Source organism: Corvus brachyrhynchos, unplaced genomic scaffold (genome assembly GCF_000691975.1).
Source record: "Corvus brachyrhynchos isolate BGI_N302 unplaced genomic scaffold, ASM69197v1 scaffold262, whole genome shotgun sequence".
Taxonomy (NCBI): Eukaryota; Metazoa; Chordata; class Aves; order Passeriformes; family Corvidae; genus Corvus; species Corvus brachyrhynchos.
Genome location: NW_008236626.1, coordinates 3,449,416 through 3,468,744, shown reverse-complemented (window position 1 = coordinate 3,468,744; position 19,329 = coordinate 3,449,416). Strand labels below are relative to the sequence as shown.

The following is a 19,329-nucleotide window of genomic DNA, read 5'->3' as shown; positions in this document are numbered from 1 at the left end:
CGGCCACGCTGCCGCAGGGGTCAGTAGGACCCCGAGCGCTTTGGGCTCCTCTTGTGGCCCCTGCCTTGGCCGGGCACGGCCGTGCCTGGGGCAGCCCAGCGAGCGGATTCTCCCGTACGGCCGTGCCACGTGTTGTAAAGACAGTTGTTACCGTCACGTCCTGCCATCGATGACGGACGTCGCGTTCCCAAACTCGGAGCAGCTCTGGCCATCGGCTCTGTGGTGCAAAGAGACAGTCCTGCGTGTCCAGGAGGCAGAGCATCCCCCGTGGAAGTGCCCCCCTCTCCTCAGTTCTCTGCAGCAAACCTGTTTACATTGTAGCCTGACTTTTTTCTTTTTATATTTTTACTTCTGCATGTCCTTTGCATTTCAGATACTGTAGATTGGATGCATGGTGAAGCTGTGACTGAGAAGATAATACAACAATTGACAGTGTATTATTTCATTTAACTTTTAGCAATAAAGTAACTAAACCCTCTATTCCTCACCCATGATGGGGTCAGATAGAAAACTCTGCTAATTTGTCATAAGATGATTGTCAAAGTTTGCTCTGGATTGTCTGAATGTCAGAACTCTTGACTGTTTAACACTTGAACATTTTTTATATTATAAATAAAATAAGAAATAACAAGCTGTGGGCTGCATTAATCTCAGGCCCTTTGGGGGGCAAATGGGGAGCTGTGACAGGCACCATAGACAGAATCACAGACTGGTTGAGGCTGGAAGAGACTTCTTCCACATTTCCTGCTCCACCAGGAGCTCCACCAGCTCACTCAGAGTCAGCTGCCCAGGCCTGTGCCCAGTCAGGGTTTGAATATCTCCAGGGATGGCAGTACCACAACTGCTTTGGGTAACCTCTGCCAGTGTTCGGTCCCTCTCAAAGCAAAAAGGTGTCTTCTTGTCTTCGACTGGATTTGCTATTTTTTAATTTGGGCCCTTTGCCTCATGTCCTGGACACTGCTGAGAGGAGTCCGGTTCCCTCTTTTTCACTGCCATCCATTTATACACATGGATAAGGCACCCCTGAGCCTTCTGCTCTCCAGGCTGCACAGCCCCAGCTCCCTCATCCTTTCCTCATATGAGAGATGCTCTGGTTCAGTAAAGACCTTTATGCCCACAGAGACATAGGTGGGTGTTTTTCTACCTGGCATGGATATTTGACCTTCACTGCAGGGCTCAGGAGTGGAGGCTCACTGAGGTGAGTGAATGCTACCCACACATCTCCCAGGGGGATGCCATTCCAACTGCAGACCTGGAGATAGCCCTTCACTTCAACCATGGAAATTTTCAGTTGTGCCAAGAGAGGTCAGGATGCTTGGCATGTTCTGTGTCCTGGCACCTATTTCAGTGACTTCACTGGAGTGGAGATGTGTTGGGTCCAGCCCTGCCAGCACTGTGCTGCCATGCAGCACTGACCCCCCCACAAAACAGGTCCCTTGTTCAGCCCCTCCGTAGGAAATCTGTGTCTCTGGCTGTAGGGGACTCACTGACAATGTGGTGCTGTCACAGCAGCACAGTCCCTGAGGTGGCACCCATGGCTCCATCCAGCTCAGCTCTCAGTCCCCTCTTCCTGCTCAGTGACAGGAACAGGTATCCAAAAGTCCCAGCTGAACTCACTTAACAGGAGAGGGATCTGCTATGCTGAGTCAACCCTGTTGGAATGGGTAGGTTGGAACTAGATGATTTGTAATGTCCCTTCCAACCCAAACCATTCTATGATTCTATGAATGCCCAGAGCCATGAGAGAAGTCCCCGGCCCTCACAGTGCTGCCCATGCTGGAGGCCAGGCAAAGCACACCCATAGCCTGGGCTTCTTCTGCTCCAAGCCCCCCAGGATGCCCACTGCCCTGGAGCTGACCTGGCTGGGTTACAGGCCATCCCAAACATTCATTGCATGTCCTGTGGGGCCTCCAAATCAACCAGAGAGCTCAGTACTCCCCCCTGACCAAAGACACCTCAGCACTGATTTCCCAGAAGGTTAAAGGCTGAAGGGTCCTGCCCTCCTGCCACAGGGCCCATGTCACCCAACAGCAGTGTGCAAAGGAGGTGTTCAGTGACCAGACCCGGGGATAAAGGTGGTAGGGCCAAGTCCTGATTTGGGTGACATTTGCCTTTGCACACATCATGCCCCACTTTGCTGCAGCCCCAAGCCTCGCCGGATGAAGGCAGCAGCGCAGCTCTGCACTCTCCCATTGTTCTTGGGACATGCTCCGGCTCCCCATTGCCTTTGATCCCCCATCTTAGCTCCTCGGGTGGCTCCTGGAGCATGGTGAGATGGACAGGAATGGGCAGAGAAATCCTGACCCCTTGGAAGGGACACATGTGGAAGATTACCAAGGCTGATCCCTGGGGAAACCAGACACATGGAAGAGAGAGATTGGGTGCCTTTGGCTTCCCAAAGCAGCCCCATCTCCCTGCCTGGCTCTCCTTAGAATCTGTGAGCTCCATTCATGGAGAAGTCCCCCAGGGCTGGCACAGAAGCATCTGCATTACAGGAAGGTGCAGCTCTTGGGTCTCCCTGGCATGCAGAACAACCGTGTGGCCAAATCTCAGGGTGTGCTCAATGCAGCTGATCCCCACCAGGAATCTCTCTGGGTCCCTTGGAGAGGAGCTGTGGGTTTGCCCTGCACAGGGGGATATTTCCCTGCTCCATGGTTTGCAGGGATCTGTGATGTTCTGCATCTGCTGAGACACCACAGAGCCATGGCAGCCTCAGGATTCTGTGCAGTGATTTTTTTGTTAAATGTGCTCCTTGATTCCCATAACTGTGTTCTATATTTAGAGGCAGTTACGCTACTTCAATTTTCTCTCCAATTGCCTCTGAAGGAAGCCTGTATCTCTCTCTTTTTTCCCTGGCTGGTTTATTTTTAGACTCCTCATTTCCAGCCGTGTGTATTCCTAGGGTTTTGCCGTAAATATTTTACAGCAATTTTCACAGGTGGGGGAGCCACCAAAGCCTCCTGACAGCTCTACTCCACATGGATAGTGCCTGTAAAGCCCTCCCTGAGGAGAAGGAGTTGCTCTGCTGACACTGATTGGTGACACAAGCAGGAGAGGAGTGTTGGATCCTGGCTTTGGGGTCACAAAGCCTCCCCCACAAAGAAGTCCCTCTAAAATGAATTTAGCATCGAGTTGTGCCCAGGAGAAGTGGCCTGGCAGGGAGGTCAGGCTCAACCACCACTGCCAGGTGAGGTTGTGTGAGACCCGAAGCAGTCGTGGTGCCTGCTGGAGGGGCTGGCACAGGCTGGGGATGTGCCAGAAAGTGCATCTGAATAACTCCAGGAGGAGAAAAGGATGTGGCTGCCTAATTCCTCTGAGATGCTGCTCTTCTCTCCTAGTGGTGGGTGGCTGAGTGCTTGACCTCCAGGGAGGGAAAAAAGGGAGGAAAAAACCCATTTTCTTCCAGATCACAAACTGAGGCTGTGGATTGGTCAAACAAGGTATTTTTGGCTGTGCCCTCGTGTAGGAAAGATGCTCTTAATGCATTTTCACATGCATGTGCACCTGGAGCAGGACTTGTGCACCAGGCAAACTGCAGGTTTAACGCTCTGAGCTGTCTTGCCAAGCGTTGTCTGACATCAGCTGCTGCCCCTTCCCACATCCATTGGGTGGTGAGTCTCGTGGCTCTGAGTCTCTTCGCTGCTGCCCAGAGGAGACTTTGCGAGATCTTGCTTCTCTCTGCCAGTTACTCCCAGCTGAGGATGGCAGACTGCCACCTTCAACTGGGGGCTGAGCTGCTCTTGGTGGCAGCTCAGACACACTGCAGATGTCACTGCCCGCTGGAAGGGATGCTCACAATGGGAAGACTGAGGTACAAAATACTACCTGGGATTTTGGAGAGAAGGAGTTGGGTCCAGTTTTCCTCTGGACTTCCACTCTGGGAGTCTGGGCACCAGACACTTCATGTGAGTAGGAACATCTTGGAGGTCTTCGGGGCAAGGAGTGTCTGTACAACACCTGACACAAAAGCAATGATGCCTTGGAGAAACAGCCACAGACTCCTCTGGGAACCATTGCGAGAACATCTCCAGGGCTCTTGGGCTGATGCAGGGATCTGTAGGCTGCATGTGGACAGACACACCTGGGATGCACTGGACGGAGGGAAGAGTTACTTGAATGTGTTCCCAAAGCAATCCAACTATCCTCACCTGCTCCAGAACCATCCAAGAGGATGGGTGGGCTGGCACCCACTTGTGGAAAGGGATTGATGTTTTCTGGTTCTGTCTGTCCATAGGATCCCAGCTTTTCTGCATCACGTGCTGGTGGAGATCTGTATCAGCCTGGCCTTCTGGTGCTGTGAAATCTGGGATCGATCCAGCATGTGGTGGAACGATGCTTCAGACCAATTCTCTTTACCAACAGATTCAGCTTTATTGTTATTCTTTTTTTACATGATTCTTAGTGCATCATTTCAAATAAACTATCAAACTGTACAAAGAAACAGAGATAAAAGAAGAGGTGATAAAGTTGGGAAGAGGTTTTTAGTGTCATGAACCATCATGGAAAACAGTAGTCCATAGCTCTCAAACACTGAAGGTCCAAATAAATCTTATTTTGTTTGTTTAAAAAATGCTGCAAAATATAAACAATAAATGACTGTAATTAGCAGCTACAAGATCCTTCAAAACTGGAACTTGATTACTGTGAACGCACCTAGGGGAAAGAAAAGCGATCTGAGATAAAGGATCAAACAAAACAGTGAAATAAATAAAGTGTGGGAGGACAGTCGTGGCATGGAAATGCAGAGGAATCACTTCAGCACAACAGTAAATCATTGGACCACAGACAGCAGAAAGGAACAGAAACACAATTCCCACTTAAAAGAGTACAGCATGTGCATCGCAGGATGGAGGAATACAGCAGGGACGGGCAGGTGGGATCACTCCTGCACACAAAGGTTCCACTGGAGCTTGCGCACGGCTCCAGTTGTGCCTCGAACCCAGAGCGGTGGATCCCGTGGTTGCCAAATTAGCAGCTGCTTGGGCAGTTTGTCTGAATAAGCAGGAACAGGAGAGCGATGTTTCACAGCAAAGCCAGGTGGGATTTCCATTCGAGTAAAAAAAAAGGAGAAAAAGAAAAAAAAGGTACATAGCTACTCCATTTTTTCAGAACATCCTGGTGGGCTGGTCAGACCCTCCACATCCCTAGTGTCTTCCCCAGGCAGCTTGCCTTCACTTGCACACTGAGGTTAAAAACCCACGTTAAAGTTTCCTTATATATATATATTTATTTATAGATATTTATATGTATATATATATATATATAAAAAGGATAAGGTGACAGAGGGCACTTCAGGCTTCTCCTGCCGCGGGCAGGTGACGTTCCCACATGCCGTGCTGAAGACGCCTCTCGCCGGGGCGGTGACCAGCTCATGACACCTGTCCTGTCGCGCCGTGCTCCCCTCGGGGCAGGGACGTGCCCCTGCCACCCTGTGCCCTTCTCTGGGAGCGCTGGTGGTGCCACAGACCGGCGTCTCGGCCGAGTTTCCTGCACTGCCGGGGACTGTGACCATGAACCGCTGGGGACTCCAGGGAGGGAAGGAGGAGAGACAGGGCTGGTGGAGGAAAGAGCGACCCAGCCCTTGAAGAACCAGCATATCCCTTTGTTGTGCAGGCTGCAGCAGGAGGGAAAGAAAAGCCACTGGTGCAGTTGGGAATGAAGAAGAGATGATGCTGAAATGCCAGAGCATTGTCAGAGAGTGTCAACTAAAGCTTCTTTGATTTCTTTCACTAGAGCAATCCCCATGTCATACATGTCTACAGTTTTGCTCATATAATTTCCTAAGTAAAATTGTGCTCATCAATCTAAGTCCAGGAGCGCAGAGCATCGCCGGTTCATCCCCCTGTGCACATGTTCCTTGTTAAGTGTTCTGCTCTAAAATGTCCTTTTCTGCCTTACAGCTGAGGGACATGTGCCCTTGGCTCAAGGAAGGGCTGGAATGCGTCTTCCGCAAAGCAATGTCGTCGGCTTCCACCTTGAAGAAACTGGTCTCAATCCTCTCCAGGTCATCTGTCCCCACTTTTATCTTCATGCACAGCAGGTTGATGTATGTTTCATAGCGGCTTGGGAACAGGGACAGGCCACAGTGTGTGCGGCAAGCAGAAACAATTCCATCTGCTGCTGCAGGAAAACCCATCCTATACCATCAGCATCCCACTAATCACACCCCACAGATTTAACTGCAGCACAGTGCCCGGTCAAAAGTGCAAAAGACTGATTGTTTGAAGGTCTGAGGAGAAAGGTGTGTGTGGGTGTGTGTGGGACTCTCCAGTTGCTTTTGCAGGTCTTGGCTGCCATGGTGATTGTATAAAAAGGATACTGGGGGCAAAATGAGATCAACAGATCTGCTGCTTCCTGATTCAGGAGCTCCCCTTGATTGGTTCAAATACTTTTCCTTGTCATTGTTTCCATCCAGTGGTTCAGTTATTGCTGCTGAGTTGTGCCCCCATTGCTCCTCACAGAGCACAGCATAAAGGGAGGCATCCTCTCTGCCTGGATCCTTTGTTCCAGTGCTAGATGGGATCTTTTTGAGGACTTGTGCAATACCTATCCTTTCTCTTAACATCTCAGAGGCAGCCTGTGCTGGCTTCTTTGTCAGCACAAAGAAACAAGCATTTCTGGAGCACATCTCATAAGACAGAAGAGATGAATTATGCCCTGGAAGTGCCAACTTCTCCTTGAAAACTGAAAAGGCAGTCCAGAGAAAAGTTCAGATAGAGACTTCTCTGCAGGCATCCAAAACCAGATGCTGGAAAAAGGGAAGCAGCAGCAACTGTTTGAAAGGTTGGTACAAAGACAAGGGAAGCAGCAGCTGGGAGCTGTGGCTTTGGAGAGTAAGGCTGGGTGTTACACAAAAGGATGGTGCAGCCCTGGCATGAGGGGGGTGGGACATTTCCGTCCTTAGAGATTTTGAGGCTCGGCCACTAACTGGCCCACTCAGTCTGGGAATAAGACTAGGGATAATCCAAGTTCCTGCTGGAAGCCAGCCTAGAGGCCTCCAGCAGTCCCTTCCCACTGACACCTATGTGCAGGACCCACACCATCTGCTCAACTCTCACTGGAACAAAATACCCCATTTCTCCCACAATTAAATGCTTCTTATACTTTACAGAGAGTTAAAACTTATTTACATGAATCCTGAAAGGGTCTGTAATCAGCTGTAATGCTGGGTTTGGCTTTGTTTACAAAAACGGTTGCAGCAAAACAAGATTAATTGTCCCAGGGATTCCCTTTGCTTTTTATTGATGTTGCTGAAAAAGACTGCAGCGCCCTGAGAACTGAACCACTCTCTTACTTGGGACCTGAGGAAATGTCAAAATTTGGCACAGCAAAGGCAGACTTTCTTTCTCTTGTCAGTTTTCCCCTCCTCTGGTTAGAAATCACAGAGAGAAAGAAATGTTTCTTATTTCTATTTTTAGCTTCAGTGCAAAACAGTGAGGCTTGTTGCTGCCCCAAGACACCCATCCAGCTTGGGAGCCCTTGTCCTTCTCTCTCCTTTCATGCTCTCCCAGACTCACAGCACCCCCTCTAGAGTTCTGTTCTCCTTAATCAGCCAAAATACCATTTATCACAGAAAAGATGAAAGTTCCTTTACCTCAAATATTAGGTAATGTTCTTTGAGCCTGTATTCCTCAGCCTCTTTTGACTTGAGGCTCTTCTCTACAGGATGTAATTTATGCTCTGCTAATTCGTCTGCAATCTGCTTCATTTTATTTTCATGAGACCTCAGCTGTTCCTCCTGCCGAGAGAAGCGTGTCAGGTATTAAAACGTGGGAGTGCAGCACCCAAGTGCTCCGCCTGCCCGTGGCTAGGGGAGCTCTCTCTGCAAGGGCACAAGCTCAGCTACTGCGCTGGAGCCAAAGGTGCATTGTGCACTCGCAAATTATCTGATAAGGAGCAGCTCAAACACAGGTATTGGAGTGAGAGCAAAACTCGGGTATCTCCAGTGCCAAGAGCGGATTTCTTTGGCACCAAGGCATCTTTGGCATCATAAGCACAAAATGCTCCTCTAACGTGCATCCTGTAACAGCCAGGCAGAAGCAGCACTGTCCCAAGAGCTGCTCATCCTGCTCTTTTTGGAGATAGAAGTACCCTCCCCATCTGGGCTCTGACAAAGGTGACATCTGGCCACAATCTGTCTCAGCAGACAGGAGCTGTATCTCTGCCTTGACATTTCAGGCTGTCCTCCCCTTTGCTGGGGGACAGTGGCAGTGTGTCCCTACTTTTGGAAGTGCTAAGGCATGTTGGGCCTTCCCTGGACAGGGAAGCAAAAGCTACTCTTTGGATGGCAGCTGCTCTTGATTAGCTGAGCCTGGTGCCTCCTTGTTTCCAGAAAACCTTCCCTACTGACTGGAGCTCAGACATCCCTTTTGTCTGTGGCTTTTGAGCTCCAGAAACATGAGGGTGCCATGGTATAAACCAAACCTGGGCTGTTGGGCTCTGCAGCATCAACTCTGGAGCTGTTCAGCTCTTTCAACTCTGGCAACAGGAAGGTGCTGGGATGTGATGGACAAAGAGCAATAGACAAGCCAGAAGCAACAGCCACACAGGCAGGTGTGTGCATAGGGCTGCTTATAGCCATTGCAAAGGAAGCACTGGCCAGACACCAGGATTTTCCACCTCTGTCCAAGCTGCCCACTCCACTCCCCTGTTCCTGCTCTGAGCACCGGAGGGTGTCCATCAGGCAGGAACAGCAGGACCTGCAGATGAACTCAGCCTGAGCTGAAGGGCTTGCTGAGCACTGGGCACCCCTCCACCACTCCTTCTCTCACATGTTACCTGGCACAGCTTGGTCATGGATGAAGGCAGGAGCGGGCGGCAGAACTTCTTCATGGAGCAGATTGCAGCTGGGAAGGCTGGAGCAGAAAAAATGGCAGCAACAAGGTTGATTCGCAGGATCCAGGAGAGCATTTCTTCCTTACTTCTGTTATGGAGGAGGGGCAAAGAGAGAGAGAGTCTGCAAATGCTCTTGAACCAGGCCCAGCCAGCTGACAACAGCCCTAGAGCCACCCATGCTCAGGAGGGCCTTACTTTGATGCACTTTCTGTGCTGGGTTCTGAACAGAGGGAGACACTGTCTAACTGGCTCCTCTATGGTGCCCTAATGAGGCTGCTGTCTGCCTCTCAAAGCCTGGGCAGTCCTGCCTTCTTCATCAGCTCTGGTTGTATTCCCAAGGAGCTGTGGAGAAGCCAGGGCCAAGGATGTCCCACTCTTTGGGGAGTGAGAGCCACACAACAGAAGTTCCCCAGAGCAGGATGGACCCCTCATTTATGGCATTTGTGAGACATTGTCCAGGGTCCCTGATCAAATCTGTTCAAACACTGCTCCCCCAAGCCTTCAAGCAGGTTTTTGTTGCACAAATTCAGATGTCAAGTTTTAACTTGACATTAGTACACCAGCCCCACCTACAGACAATGTCACCTCTCTCAGCAGAAGACATGGAAAACATGAGACAGAAGATGACTCCATCACACTTGACACTTATTAACACCATAACATTCCTCACCAATGGACTAAGATAGAACATCTACCCTGGCTGGGGAGACTCCTTTAAGGAGCTTTAGACAGTTTCCCCATCCAAAGCTGACAAGCAGAATCATCATCTGCACCACACAGATGTTCTCCCTTCCGCAGTACACCAACAGAAGTCAGCAAGAGGAGCCCTTTCACTCAACCCTGTACATCCCAGCGCATCCTGCTCAGCCTGTCTTGGTGACAGCTGGGAAGGACCTCAAGGACTGGCACAAAGCTACCAAGAAACCGTGACCTATGACCCAATCCTTTGCACAGCCCTGCAGAAATCACCCTCAGCCCCTTCCTCCCCCCCAGTATGCCCCCCAATGCATGAGCCAATCTGGCAAGGTCAGAGGGAGTCTGGCAGGGGCTGGAGGTCAGGCTGCCCATCCAGGCTCTGCGGGAAGGGCTGGGACTCACGGGGCCTGGAAGAGGAAGACTCTCCAGTCAGCTGTCTTCAGCTTGAGCACATTGGACTTCTTGCTGTAGTCAGAGGCTTTTGTGGCTAAGGCGTGGTGCACACGGATGGCGTTTTTCAGATCCACTTCAGAGAGGTCTTTGTCAGGTTTATATTCATCCTGTGAAGAGGAACGTTAATTGGATAATGACAACACTAACATTTGCGGGCTGCTTTAATGAACCTGCCTTTCTCCCCGCGCTATAATCACAGAGTGCCGAGACCAGGAAAAGCACTGCTTTGTACAGTAAATGCTAGGAGCTGATAATGATAATAATTAACATCTGGCAACTGCTTCCATCATTAAGTTCACTGGGAAGATGTAAAGAAGGAGATGAAAGTTTTAAACATAATTATCAATAGTTACTTCTAACACAGCACATGCCTGAGGCTTTGTGGGGAGGCACAAGGCAGGGCCAGGTTTCTGCAGAGCTTCCCCCACAGTGCAGAGCTCAAACTGGGATGCAACTCCCGATGGACAGTGGATATCAACGAGCACCTGCCCTGGTGCTGCAGCTTCCCAGACTCATAGAACAGTTTGGGTTGGAAGGGACCCCAAAGCTCATCTCATTCCAACCCCCCGCCGCCTTCCACTATCCCAGGTTTCTCCAAGCCCTCTCCAGCCTGGCCTCGGACACTTCCAGGGGCAGCCACAGCTTCTCTGGGAAACCTGTGCCAGGGCCTCACCAGCCTCACAGGGAAGATTTTTTTTCGTGTATCTACCTAAATTTCTCCTCTTTCAGTTTAAACCCATTGCTCCTTGTCCTATCACTACAGCTTTGTGTGGAGGAAGGTAGTAGCCCTGGAACAGCAGCATCCCTGCAACCAGTGCACCTATGAACAGCTGTGGGGCCTGGTGGGCAGTTGCCAGTCTGAGTGTGGCCCCCCTGAACCAGGTTTGGTCTCCCTTTAGTCCATGTGCTCCCTTGGCATGGTCTCCCCTGTAATTCATTAGACTGGCACTTGCAAACTGCAGCAGCATTCCCTGTATTCCTGCTTTACTTTCTCTGCTGAAGGACGACTTCACACAAGTAAGGAATGTAGCAGTAACTATGTATGTTTATATTCTATAAAAAGGTAGAAAATACCCAACATGGGATTCTGAAATTATGATCTTGACACAGCACTTTTTAGGAAAAAAAAGTTCAGTCAATCCTGTGTTTACCCTTTCACCTTCCCAGTGACCTAACGCAATATCCTGCCTCCCACTCCACACCCTTGCCAGCTCAGCCAGTTGGATGGTGGGATGGGAAGGATGGACAGATGGATGAATGGATAGGTGATGTAAAAGAACCTGGCCCTGGCTAAAGCAAACCACCAGCCCAGCTGTGTTAGAGGCCATGCCAGGACAGGGTGTCCCTGGAAGGCCCTGCCTTGCCCTGATGATTACAGTACTACAGGATTAATGCACTCTATATTTTGCTTTCCTTGACTGCCCCAGGCAGCTCTGCCTGGTGATGATGGTCTGTATGTCCCAAGCCTTCCTTAGCTCCCAAGCCAGAACTTGGTCTGTTGTGCAGATTTGCAAAAAGATTATTTTCTGTTTCCCGTGTGCCAGTGGTACAAATGCAGCTGTTCAGGGAAAAGCTGTGCTGCAGCCTCCGGGATGGTCACCATGGTCAGGGAGGCTGCTCTCTGGTGTAGGGTCAGAAAGATTTCCCCTCTGCTGCTCTTCAGAGCACTGAGGACCAGCACTCCCCAGCCCAAGGAGGTGGCTCACTCAGACTCTTGCTGCTGGTGGGAAATAAGCTTCTGAAATAAGCTTATTCTCTCATTTTTCAAAGCAATCATCCCACCCAGGAGAGTGGCTGTCCTACTGTGCTCATCATCATATGAAACTTGGCCTGGTACAAAAAGAAATGCCATGGGCCCACACACAAATATCTGGCACAGGTTCCTGGGGATGGTGAATCCCAAAGAAAAGCCCTGGCTTTTCAGCAGAGGAAGGCTGGCTGCTACAGGCATCCTGTGTTCAGGGAGACACTCAGGTGGGCAGTACAGATGACCTCACCATCATGGTGATTTCAGTAGCCAGCGGGATGGGCCATCAGCCGTTTTGCAAAGAAAAACAAATGCTTTGCCTTGTGAAGACCTAATGTGTTACCCCACTGTAAGAGAAATATTTGCTTGAGGAAGACATTGCTGCTCAGGCCTCATGTATTGTAGAGAGACTTCAATTTGGGATATTTTTTCGAGGCTGAAGCTCTCTGGATTTGAATAAATCTGACTGTGCTGCCAGTCTCTTATTCCAAAATAAGCTTTCTGAAAATACAGTGCGAAATAGCCCAGCTTAATGGTGTGTGACAAGAGGAAACTGCCACAGCTGCCATGTGCTTTGACTAATGCAGATCCTCATCTTGAATGGAATCATCAAGTATTGCCCCCATGGATTTCAGGCTCTCAGGCATCCATGTTGGTGTAAGAAAAAAAATCAAATCTTCTTTTTCTAATGCTGGGCCCAGTAAATCAATGTGAGGTTGAAGGAAGCAGGTTCTCTCTCCCTTCTGCCTTGCTGTTTGCAGGAGTGAACAGTGCTGGAGGCTCCCTGCTTGGGATGGCTCTTCCAGAAGGCTCATCCCTATGCCAGGTAGTCACAATGGCATGTGTGGCTGATAATGCTGGGAGATCCTGGTGTCTTTGGGTCACTGTCCCGTGGTGCCTACCCCTGTGAGCAGATCCACAGCTAATGTCAAGGCTTGTTTTGCCAAGAAAAGGCATCTGCCTCTTGTGCCTGCTTTTGTAGGGCACCTGGATGGAGTGGAAGAGCCCAGTGTATCAGTTCTGCTGCCCTCTCCTCTGGCCTCAGAACCAGCCCTGGGCACTGATGGGAATTTGGACATGGAGCGACAGATATTCCTCATGCTCTGGCTTGTGAGTGGCTTTTCCTCTTCTTTCTTTTCTTTGTCTTACATCTACCAGGCTAAACAAACCTTTTAATTAGGAAAATGAACCCCTGTGCCCTTTTCAGTCTAGTCAGGAGTTCTTGGCAAAGGCCTGCCTGCATGGGATAGCACCTGTGGCTCAAGGCTGCACTGGGAGCCCCTTCCTGGTTGGGGCCAGAACCTGTGGGAAGACCTGCACCCTTTCCAGCACTTCTGTATAAAAGCACCTCATGCTTTATAGCTCCCCATCATTTCTCTTAACCCCCCTCTAAGTGTGGTGATTAAGGGTTATTATCCCCATTTCACAGAGGTGAAGTAAGTTGCCAAAGGCCATGGAGTGAGTCAGTGCCCAGAGCAGATTAGTGCACATGAGAGGTGTGCCCTGCTCCCAAGCCTGCATTTCTTCCTCAAGACTCTGCTGCATCCCTTTAGGGGATCAAGCAATTGCTTCAGCAGACTGTGCTGGAACATGCTGATCCAGCAATTAACACCAGCAAGTCAATGACATGTGACATCTCCTCATTAGCAGGTTTATGGCTGCTGCCTGAATTGCTTCTGTCAGACCAAATTCTGCCTGCCCACCCACCCTTCTGCCTGTGCTATGTCCACCTCTCTCTGTGTCTGGCCATTCCTCCTTTCTATACATCTACCTACCCTGGCCTTCTTTCCTCCTCCTTCCCTCTACCTCTCAGTCTTATTTATACTCAACTTGCTCCTCAAAACCAAACGGAGTTCCCTGTTCAACTTCTGTGAATTTACTATTAAAGCCTAGATCCTTAATTTGGTCTGAGCAGAAAAGTGGCACAGGCTGAACCTGTGCTCCACGACATCAGGTGGTTCTGGAAGCAGGTACTTTCTCCTCTATCTTCACATCAGAAAACCTTTTCCCAGTGATTTATGCTCAAGCCAGGTTCTACCTTATGTTTATCTGCAGTCATCTTCCACTGAGAGCTTGTGAGGCTGGCACAGCACTTCCTTCCTGTATTGTGCAACTCCTTTGTTCTGCAAACCACCCCACAGGCAAGAAATGACACCAAGGATCCACGGGGCAGGTGGATGTCTATCCACTCTCTGTTGTGGTGCTGGGAATGTTTGCAAGTGACAGGGCAAGGACTTTGTCTTCATGTTCTCATCCTTCTGTCCTGTCTCTGCAAGCCTGATAAGACACTGTCTACAGCCAAGCCAAGCCCAAGGAATTCCCTGGAGAGGACTATAATACAGTCTGGCAGCAGCTCACGAGTAAGAAACCCCTCTTTGCCCAAATCCTTTGCCCAAACATTCCTTCGGTTTATTTTTGTTGTTGTTCCAAATGCTACTTCCTTGGGGCATCCTTGGCAGTTCTGATCCCTCCTGCTAATTACACATCAGTCATGGCTCTTATTTATCTGACACTTTCATAACCCAGCCAAATCTTGGCTGTTTTGCTTCTTCAGTCCTTGTCCGTAAAGAAAGCCCTCGGTCTCTGAACCATTCAATCCTGAAGGTCTTTGAGATAAGAACATTGATCTCCTCACTGCCACGTCATCCTCATCCTTGCTCTTTTTAAATCCCAACCACCTCGGACAAACATAATGACCTCTGTTAACGAATGGTTACTGCTGCAAGCCTTGTACAGCAAAGAGCCCCGAAGCCTCTGCCCCAGCAGCAGTGATGACACTCAGTGTTGGCTTCACGGCTCCTTCTGCTGCCAGGGAAGAAAATTCCATCCTGAAAGTATATTTCATTCCCAATTTATATGCCCCTCAGCAGACTCATCCCAAGAGAAGTCCTTGGTGGAAAATTCATTTTGATCCAAATGGTTCTGTGATAGTTGAAATGTCTTTTTTTTTTCCCCCCCCAGAAAAAGTGTCATGCAATTAAATGTTGATGGTAACTGTACAAGTCAAATCCTCATGTATAACCCATGGTCAGCATGAGGACTCTGGTGGGCTCCATGTGAAGATGTGTAATGAGACAAGGATTGAGGCATGAGAAGAGTGCTGCTGGCTTGAAGAACACCACACTTAGAGGGCTGGAGGAGATCTGGGCTCTCCTGGGTGCTGCAGCTTCCCTCTGCTGCAGGAGAGCATGGCACAGCTGTGAAAACACCACTGGGCTAAGACCAACCCACGCTGGGAGTTAGGATCCACTGCTGCCAGACTTCTGCTGCCTTTTGACATGTGCCATAGGACCTGGCGAAACACGAGAGCCACTGTGGTATGCTATGAGCTCTGAGTCATAATTCCGTGCTGCCCTGAGGATCTTTCTACCTCTCTTATATAATCCAGTGTTTGTTTACTCTCATTGCTGTGGAGATAATGCTGAAATACACAGGAGCATCTACCCACGGAGAGTGCTGCTCCAGCAAGGTGAATTCAATGGGTTACTGCACAGCGTGTGCTGCTCAGGTAGTTCAGACCTGGTTCAGTGGGTTATGCTGTTGATGATGAACAGACATTTGACATCCTGGGCTGGCTCACACTGACATTCAAGTGAGCCCCTATCCACTTGGATTTTCCTTCAGAAAAGGGTTTCCAGCAAATCCTCCAAGCATCCAAGTGCCAGAGAGCTGAATGCTAGAGCATTCAGGGAAGCTATGCCATGGTGACCTTGTGTCCCATGAGGACCTGGGAATTACACTTGTGTTGACTGGAGGTGGCTACGTGATGAACAGAGATGAAGAGAGGCAGACAGTGTCATTTGACAGCCCATGGAAGGACCCAAGTCATCAAGGTCTTGAAGAACATGAACTTTAAGCATAGAACCATGAAATCACAGAATCTTCCGAGCTGGAAGGGACCCACAGAGATCATCAACTCCAACTCCTGTCCCTACACAGGACACCCCAACAATCCCACCCTGTGCCTGAGAGCTTTATCCAAATGCTGGGCTTGATGTTCCCAGGGCACAGATGTCCCTCCTGGCTGCCAGGGCACTGCTGACTCATATTCAACTGGTCATCAACCAGGACTCCCAGGTCCCCTTCCACAGCTGCTCTCCAGCCTCTCATTCCCCAGTCTGCATACCCAGGATTGCAGAACCCAGCACTGTCTTTGTTAAACTTCATACAGTCGATGATTGCCCAGGCCTCTCATCTGCCAGGGTCTCTCTGCAGGGCCTCTGCCTTTGAGGGAGTCAACAGCTCCTCTCAGTTTAGTACTGTCTGCAGACTTACTCGGTGTTCCCTTGAGTCCTGTGTCCAAGGCATTTATGAAGATGTTGAAGAGCACAGGGCCGAGGATGGAGCCCTGTGGAACCCCACTACTGACAGATCACCAGTCTGGTGTCACCCCAGTCACTGTCACCCTTTGTACCCAACCCGTGAGCCAATGCTCACCCACCACATGATGTTTCTGTCCAGCCGTGTGCTTGGACATTCTGTCCAGAAGGATCCTGTGAGAGACAGTATCAAAAGCTTAAGTGAAACCCAAAAAGATTACATCAGCTTCCTATGCCAGACTCAATAAAGCTGTGCATAATCAGATCTATGCCAGCAAATAAAACAATAGGCAGGATAAGAGTGGTCAGATGCTCCACCTCTTCACCTTCCTATTTCATTTCTTACCAACATCCTACTTCACCTATTCCACATCATCTGTTCATTCATCCTCCCCAATAGCTCCTACTTGCTGGGATACTTCTGCAGAAATTTGTGTTTCCTCTTTCATACTTCTTCCTTCAGGGTTCCCTTTAAGGTGGGAATAGTGCCCTTAGCATGAACACCACCACCACCACCAAAGATGAGATCATCCTCCAGCTCTGGGTCTCTGGAGGAGCTCTGTCGATGTCCACACATGGGTTAGGACATGGATTCACCTCTACTTGGATATGTGACTGCATGACTGCTTTGGAGACAGCAGGAGACAGCAGAGGGGAGAGTTCCCCATGGTTACCTTTTGTAAATAAAGGACGGTCCCTTTGAGCACAGCATAAAATTTCTTCCAACCTCTTCTTCCTCTGGGAGCTAAAAAAGGAAGAATTTTTAATTGTACATGTCTGCCAGTGCTGCTTGACCTTCCAGGCAAACCCAACCCTTCTCCTGACCTACCACAGGCGCTGACTGAGGCCCACAGCTCCCACACCTCCAGGATATTGCTCATGAGTGGTTTGTCTGCTGGGACAGGTGTTTGAGGGCTCTGCAGCCTCCCAGCATGAACACAAGCAGGTCAGAGCAGACGTGAACTGGTCAGTGGACACCTGCAGGAAGTCTCTGCTCCTCCAAACCCAGGTTCATGCTCCATGGACTAAATGCTTGGAGAACAGAGACATTCTGTGAGCTCCTCTGCTTGGAATTGAGCAGCTGTACCCTGGATAAGGCAGCTTCTGTTCCCCTGAGGAGGGAGCACTACCATCTCGATGCACCTGGGACAGAGAGCTTGGCAGAAGCTGGAAAGGGGTGGGAGGTGAGGGGAGCTATCCACATCACCACAAGACAGCTGATTAAGAAGGTGCTGGAAGCAAGGGAGGCTTTTGGTGGTAATCTCTACTCAAGACTTTTTAATAAGCTGCAATGACTGGGACAATCGTATCAATTAGCAAAAGGAATTACCCAAGGTTTAATTCATCTCTGCTCGTTAACAGTTCTCGAATACCTTTACCTTTCCTGTAATGCCAGATGCTGGTAGCAGAGCTATGGGGTATTCTGTTGCCCAGCCAGCACATGGCAGGATATGGACAGGAGCAAAGCTTGGCAGGCCAAACTGTCCCCAAGGTCAGGGCTGGAGTGGACAACTGCTGAGGAACCAGCCTTCCCCCATTGCTCAGAGACTGGGATTTGAGATTATGCCCATGAACAGGACAGAAGACCAGGTCTGTCTGTGTTAGATTCCTTGGCAGTGAGCAGGGAAGACTGAGGCTTCCTGAAAACACCCCTATCTACAAATGCCTCAAAACACCCTCCTTTCCCTGCATCCTGGCACTTATGGGTCTCTCCTGTGTTCCCTGGGATGCAGTGAGGAAATGCCTTCATCAGGAGAGCCAGGGCAAGGCTCTGGGACTGCCTGGGGCACCTCTCCCCCCCATCCCTGAACACGTACTTCTCTTCCCATCCATGTCTGCGTGGGTTTTCCGGGTGAGGACACCGTGCTTGTAGGTGACTGCGTTCAGCGCTTGGGGGATGTCCAGGAAGGGGTTGCTGCTGTCAACAATCCTTGTCACTTTCTTCGCGCTGGCTCCGAATTTGTCATCGACCAGCTCCGAGAGTGATTTCCTCAACTCGTCCTCGTCACTTGGGAACAAAATCAGAGAAGAGACTCAGTGGAGGAGATGTGGGTTTGGTCACAGTGCAAAGCAGCTCTATTTGCTTTGGGTTCAGAGTTGTTATTACAAGACTGGTCAGAGAAAGAAGAAAACGGGAGATGTTGGGACCATAACAGAGAGAGTACCAATAGCGGCGGTCTGAGCTGGGATGAGTGTGGGTGACAGGTATTTGCCCCCATGTTCCCACTGTGAGGTCACTCAAAACAGGTAAGGGGCTGGGTGCTTGTCTGAACACTAGGAAACTGCAGACATCCCATGCTGAGGACTACAAATATTCCACAGGAAAAGTCTCCAATTCCGTGCCCTAAAGCCAGAGCTTAAGGAGGATTTTTGCTGAAGATCAAGGTATCGCTGGCATTTCTCAACTGCTGAGAGGCAATGCCTGGGGCCTCCTAGACAGTGAAATACCTTTGGGAATGTCCTCTGCATCTCTGAGGAACAGAAGATCTGCAGACATTTGGGAGATGAACCTACTCTGGCATAAAGAAAGTAGAACTTGTATGGGAAGTGATAGTTCCCAGTGTCCCTGGGACATGAAGAAGAAAGAGCAAACAAGGCTTTCCTGCCCTGTCTGATACATGCCAATGTCTAAATGGGATGAGTGGTCACCTCAGGTTGCAGATCAGACTGGGACCAAACCCCAGCTAAAGACTGACCCTCAATGAATCCACTGGCTGAGATGTGAGAGTAAAACACAATTCCTCACCTGCTGCAAGCAGATGGCCAAAGCATCAGATACCTCTTGGAAGAGAAGGATGATTTCTCAGCCCTCAGCACCCACAGGAGTCCTGGGGCTCAGGCAGAGCCCAAATACTATTCCTGGGTGGGGAGTTAGTGGGACTCAGGTGTTTGGGCTGCACCGCTCTGAGCTCCTTGCTGTTGGTTGCATACCTGCCTGTCTGGGGGGATCTGTGGGCGAGGGGCTGGACAAGGACAAAAGACAGAGGCAGCAGAGAGAAGCAGGTCCTGGCTGTGCAAGGTTATGACTCAATGCCAGGTCTCTGAAAGAAAACCAGGTACCCCGTGCCAGGGAGTCCCTGACCCAGGTCCCCCATGTCAGGGGGCACCTGTCCCCTTGCAGAGGAGCCGAGGGCTCTGAGCCTGCAGCCCAGCGGGACACCCTGCAGCAAGGCAGGCCCCAGGCCGGTCGGGATGAGTGAGGGGATGCGGGGATACAGCGAGGGGGATGAAGAAAGGCGGGAGGGATCTGGACGCCGCTGGCTGGAGCCGCCCCGCGGC

The 19,329-nt window shown here is 50.1% G+C and overlaps 1 protein-coding gene across 1 annotated transcript in view; it reads right to left on the bottom strand.

Annotated features, from left to right (window-relative positions):
* Positions 1-4,346: 4,346 nt before the first annotated feature.
* The window catches only part of PSD2 (pleckstrin and Sec7 domain containing 2), a gene marked incomplete at its 5' end in the record, with an annotated part of 36,823 nt that continues 21,840 nt past the window's right edge, over positions 4,347-19,329 (bottom strand). Inside the window, 6 exons of the mRNA XM_017726531.1 lie at positions 4,347-6,064; positions 7,589-7,738; positions 8,779-8,923; positions 9,934-10,091; positions 16,725-16,795; positions 17,868-18,058. Coding sequence (XP_017582020.1) covers positions 5,861-6,064; positions 7,589-7,738; positions 8,779-8,923; positions 9,934-10,091; positions 16,725-16,795; positions 17,868-18,058 — 919 coding nt within the window. The remainder of the gene's footprint in view (positions 6,065-7,588; positions 7,739-8,778; positions 8,924-9,933; positions 10,092-16,724; positions 16,796-17,867; positions 18,059-19,329) is intronic.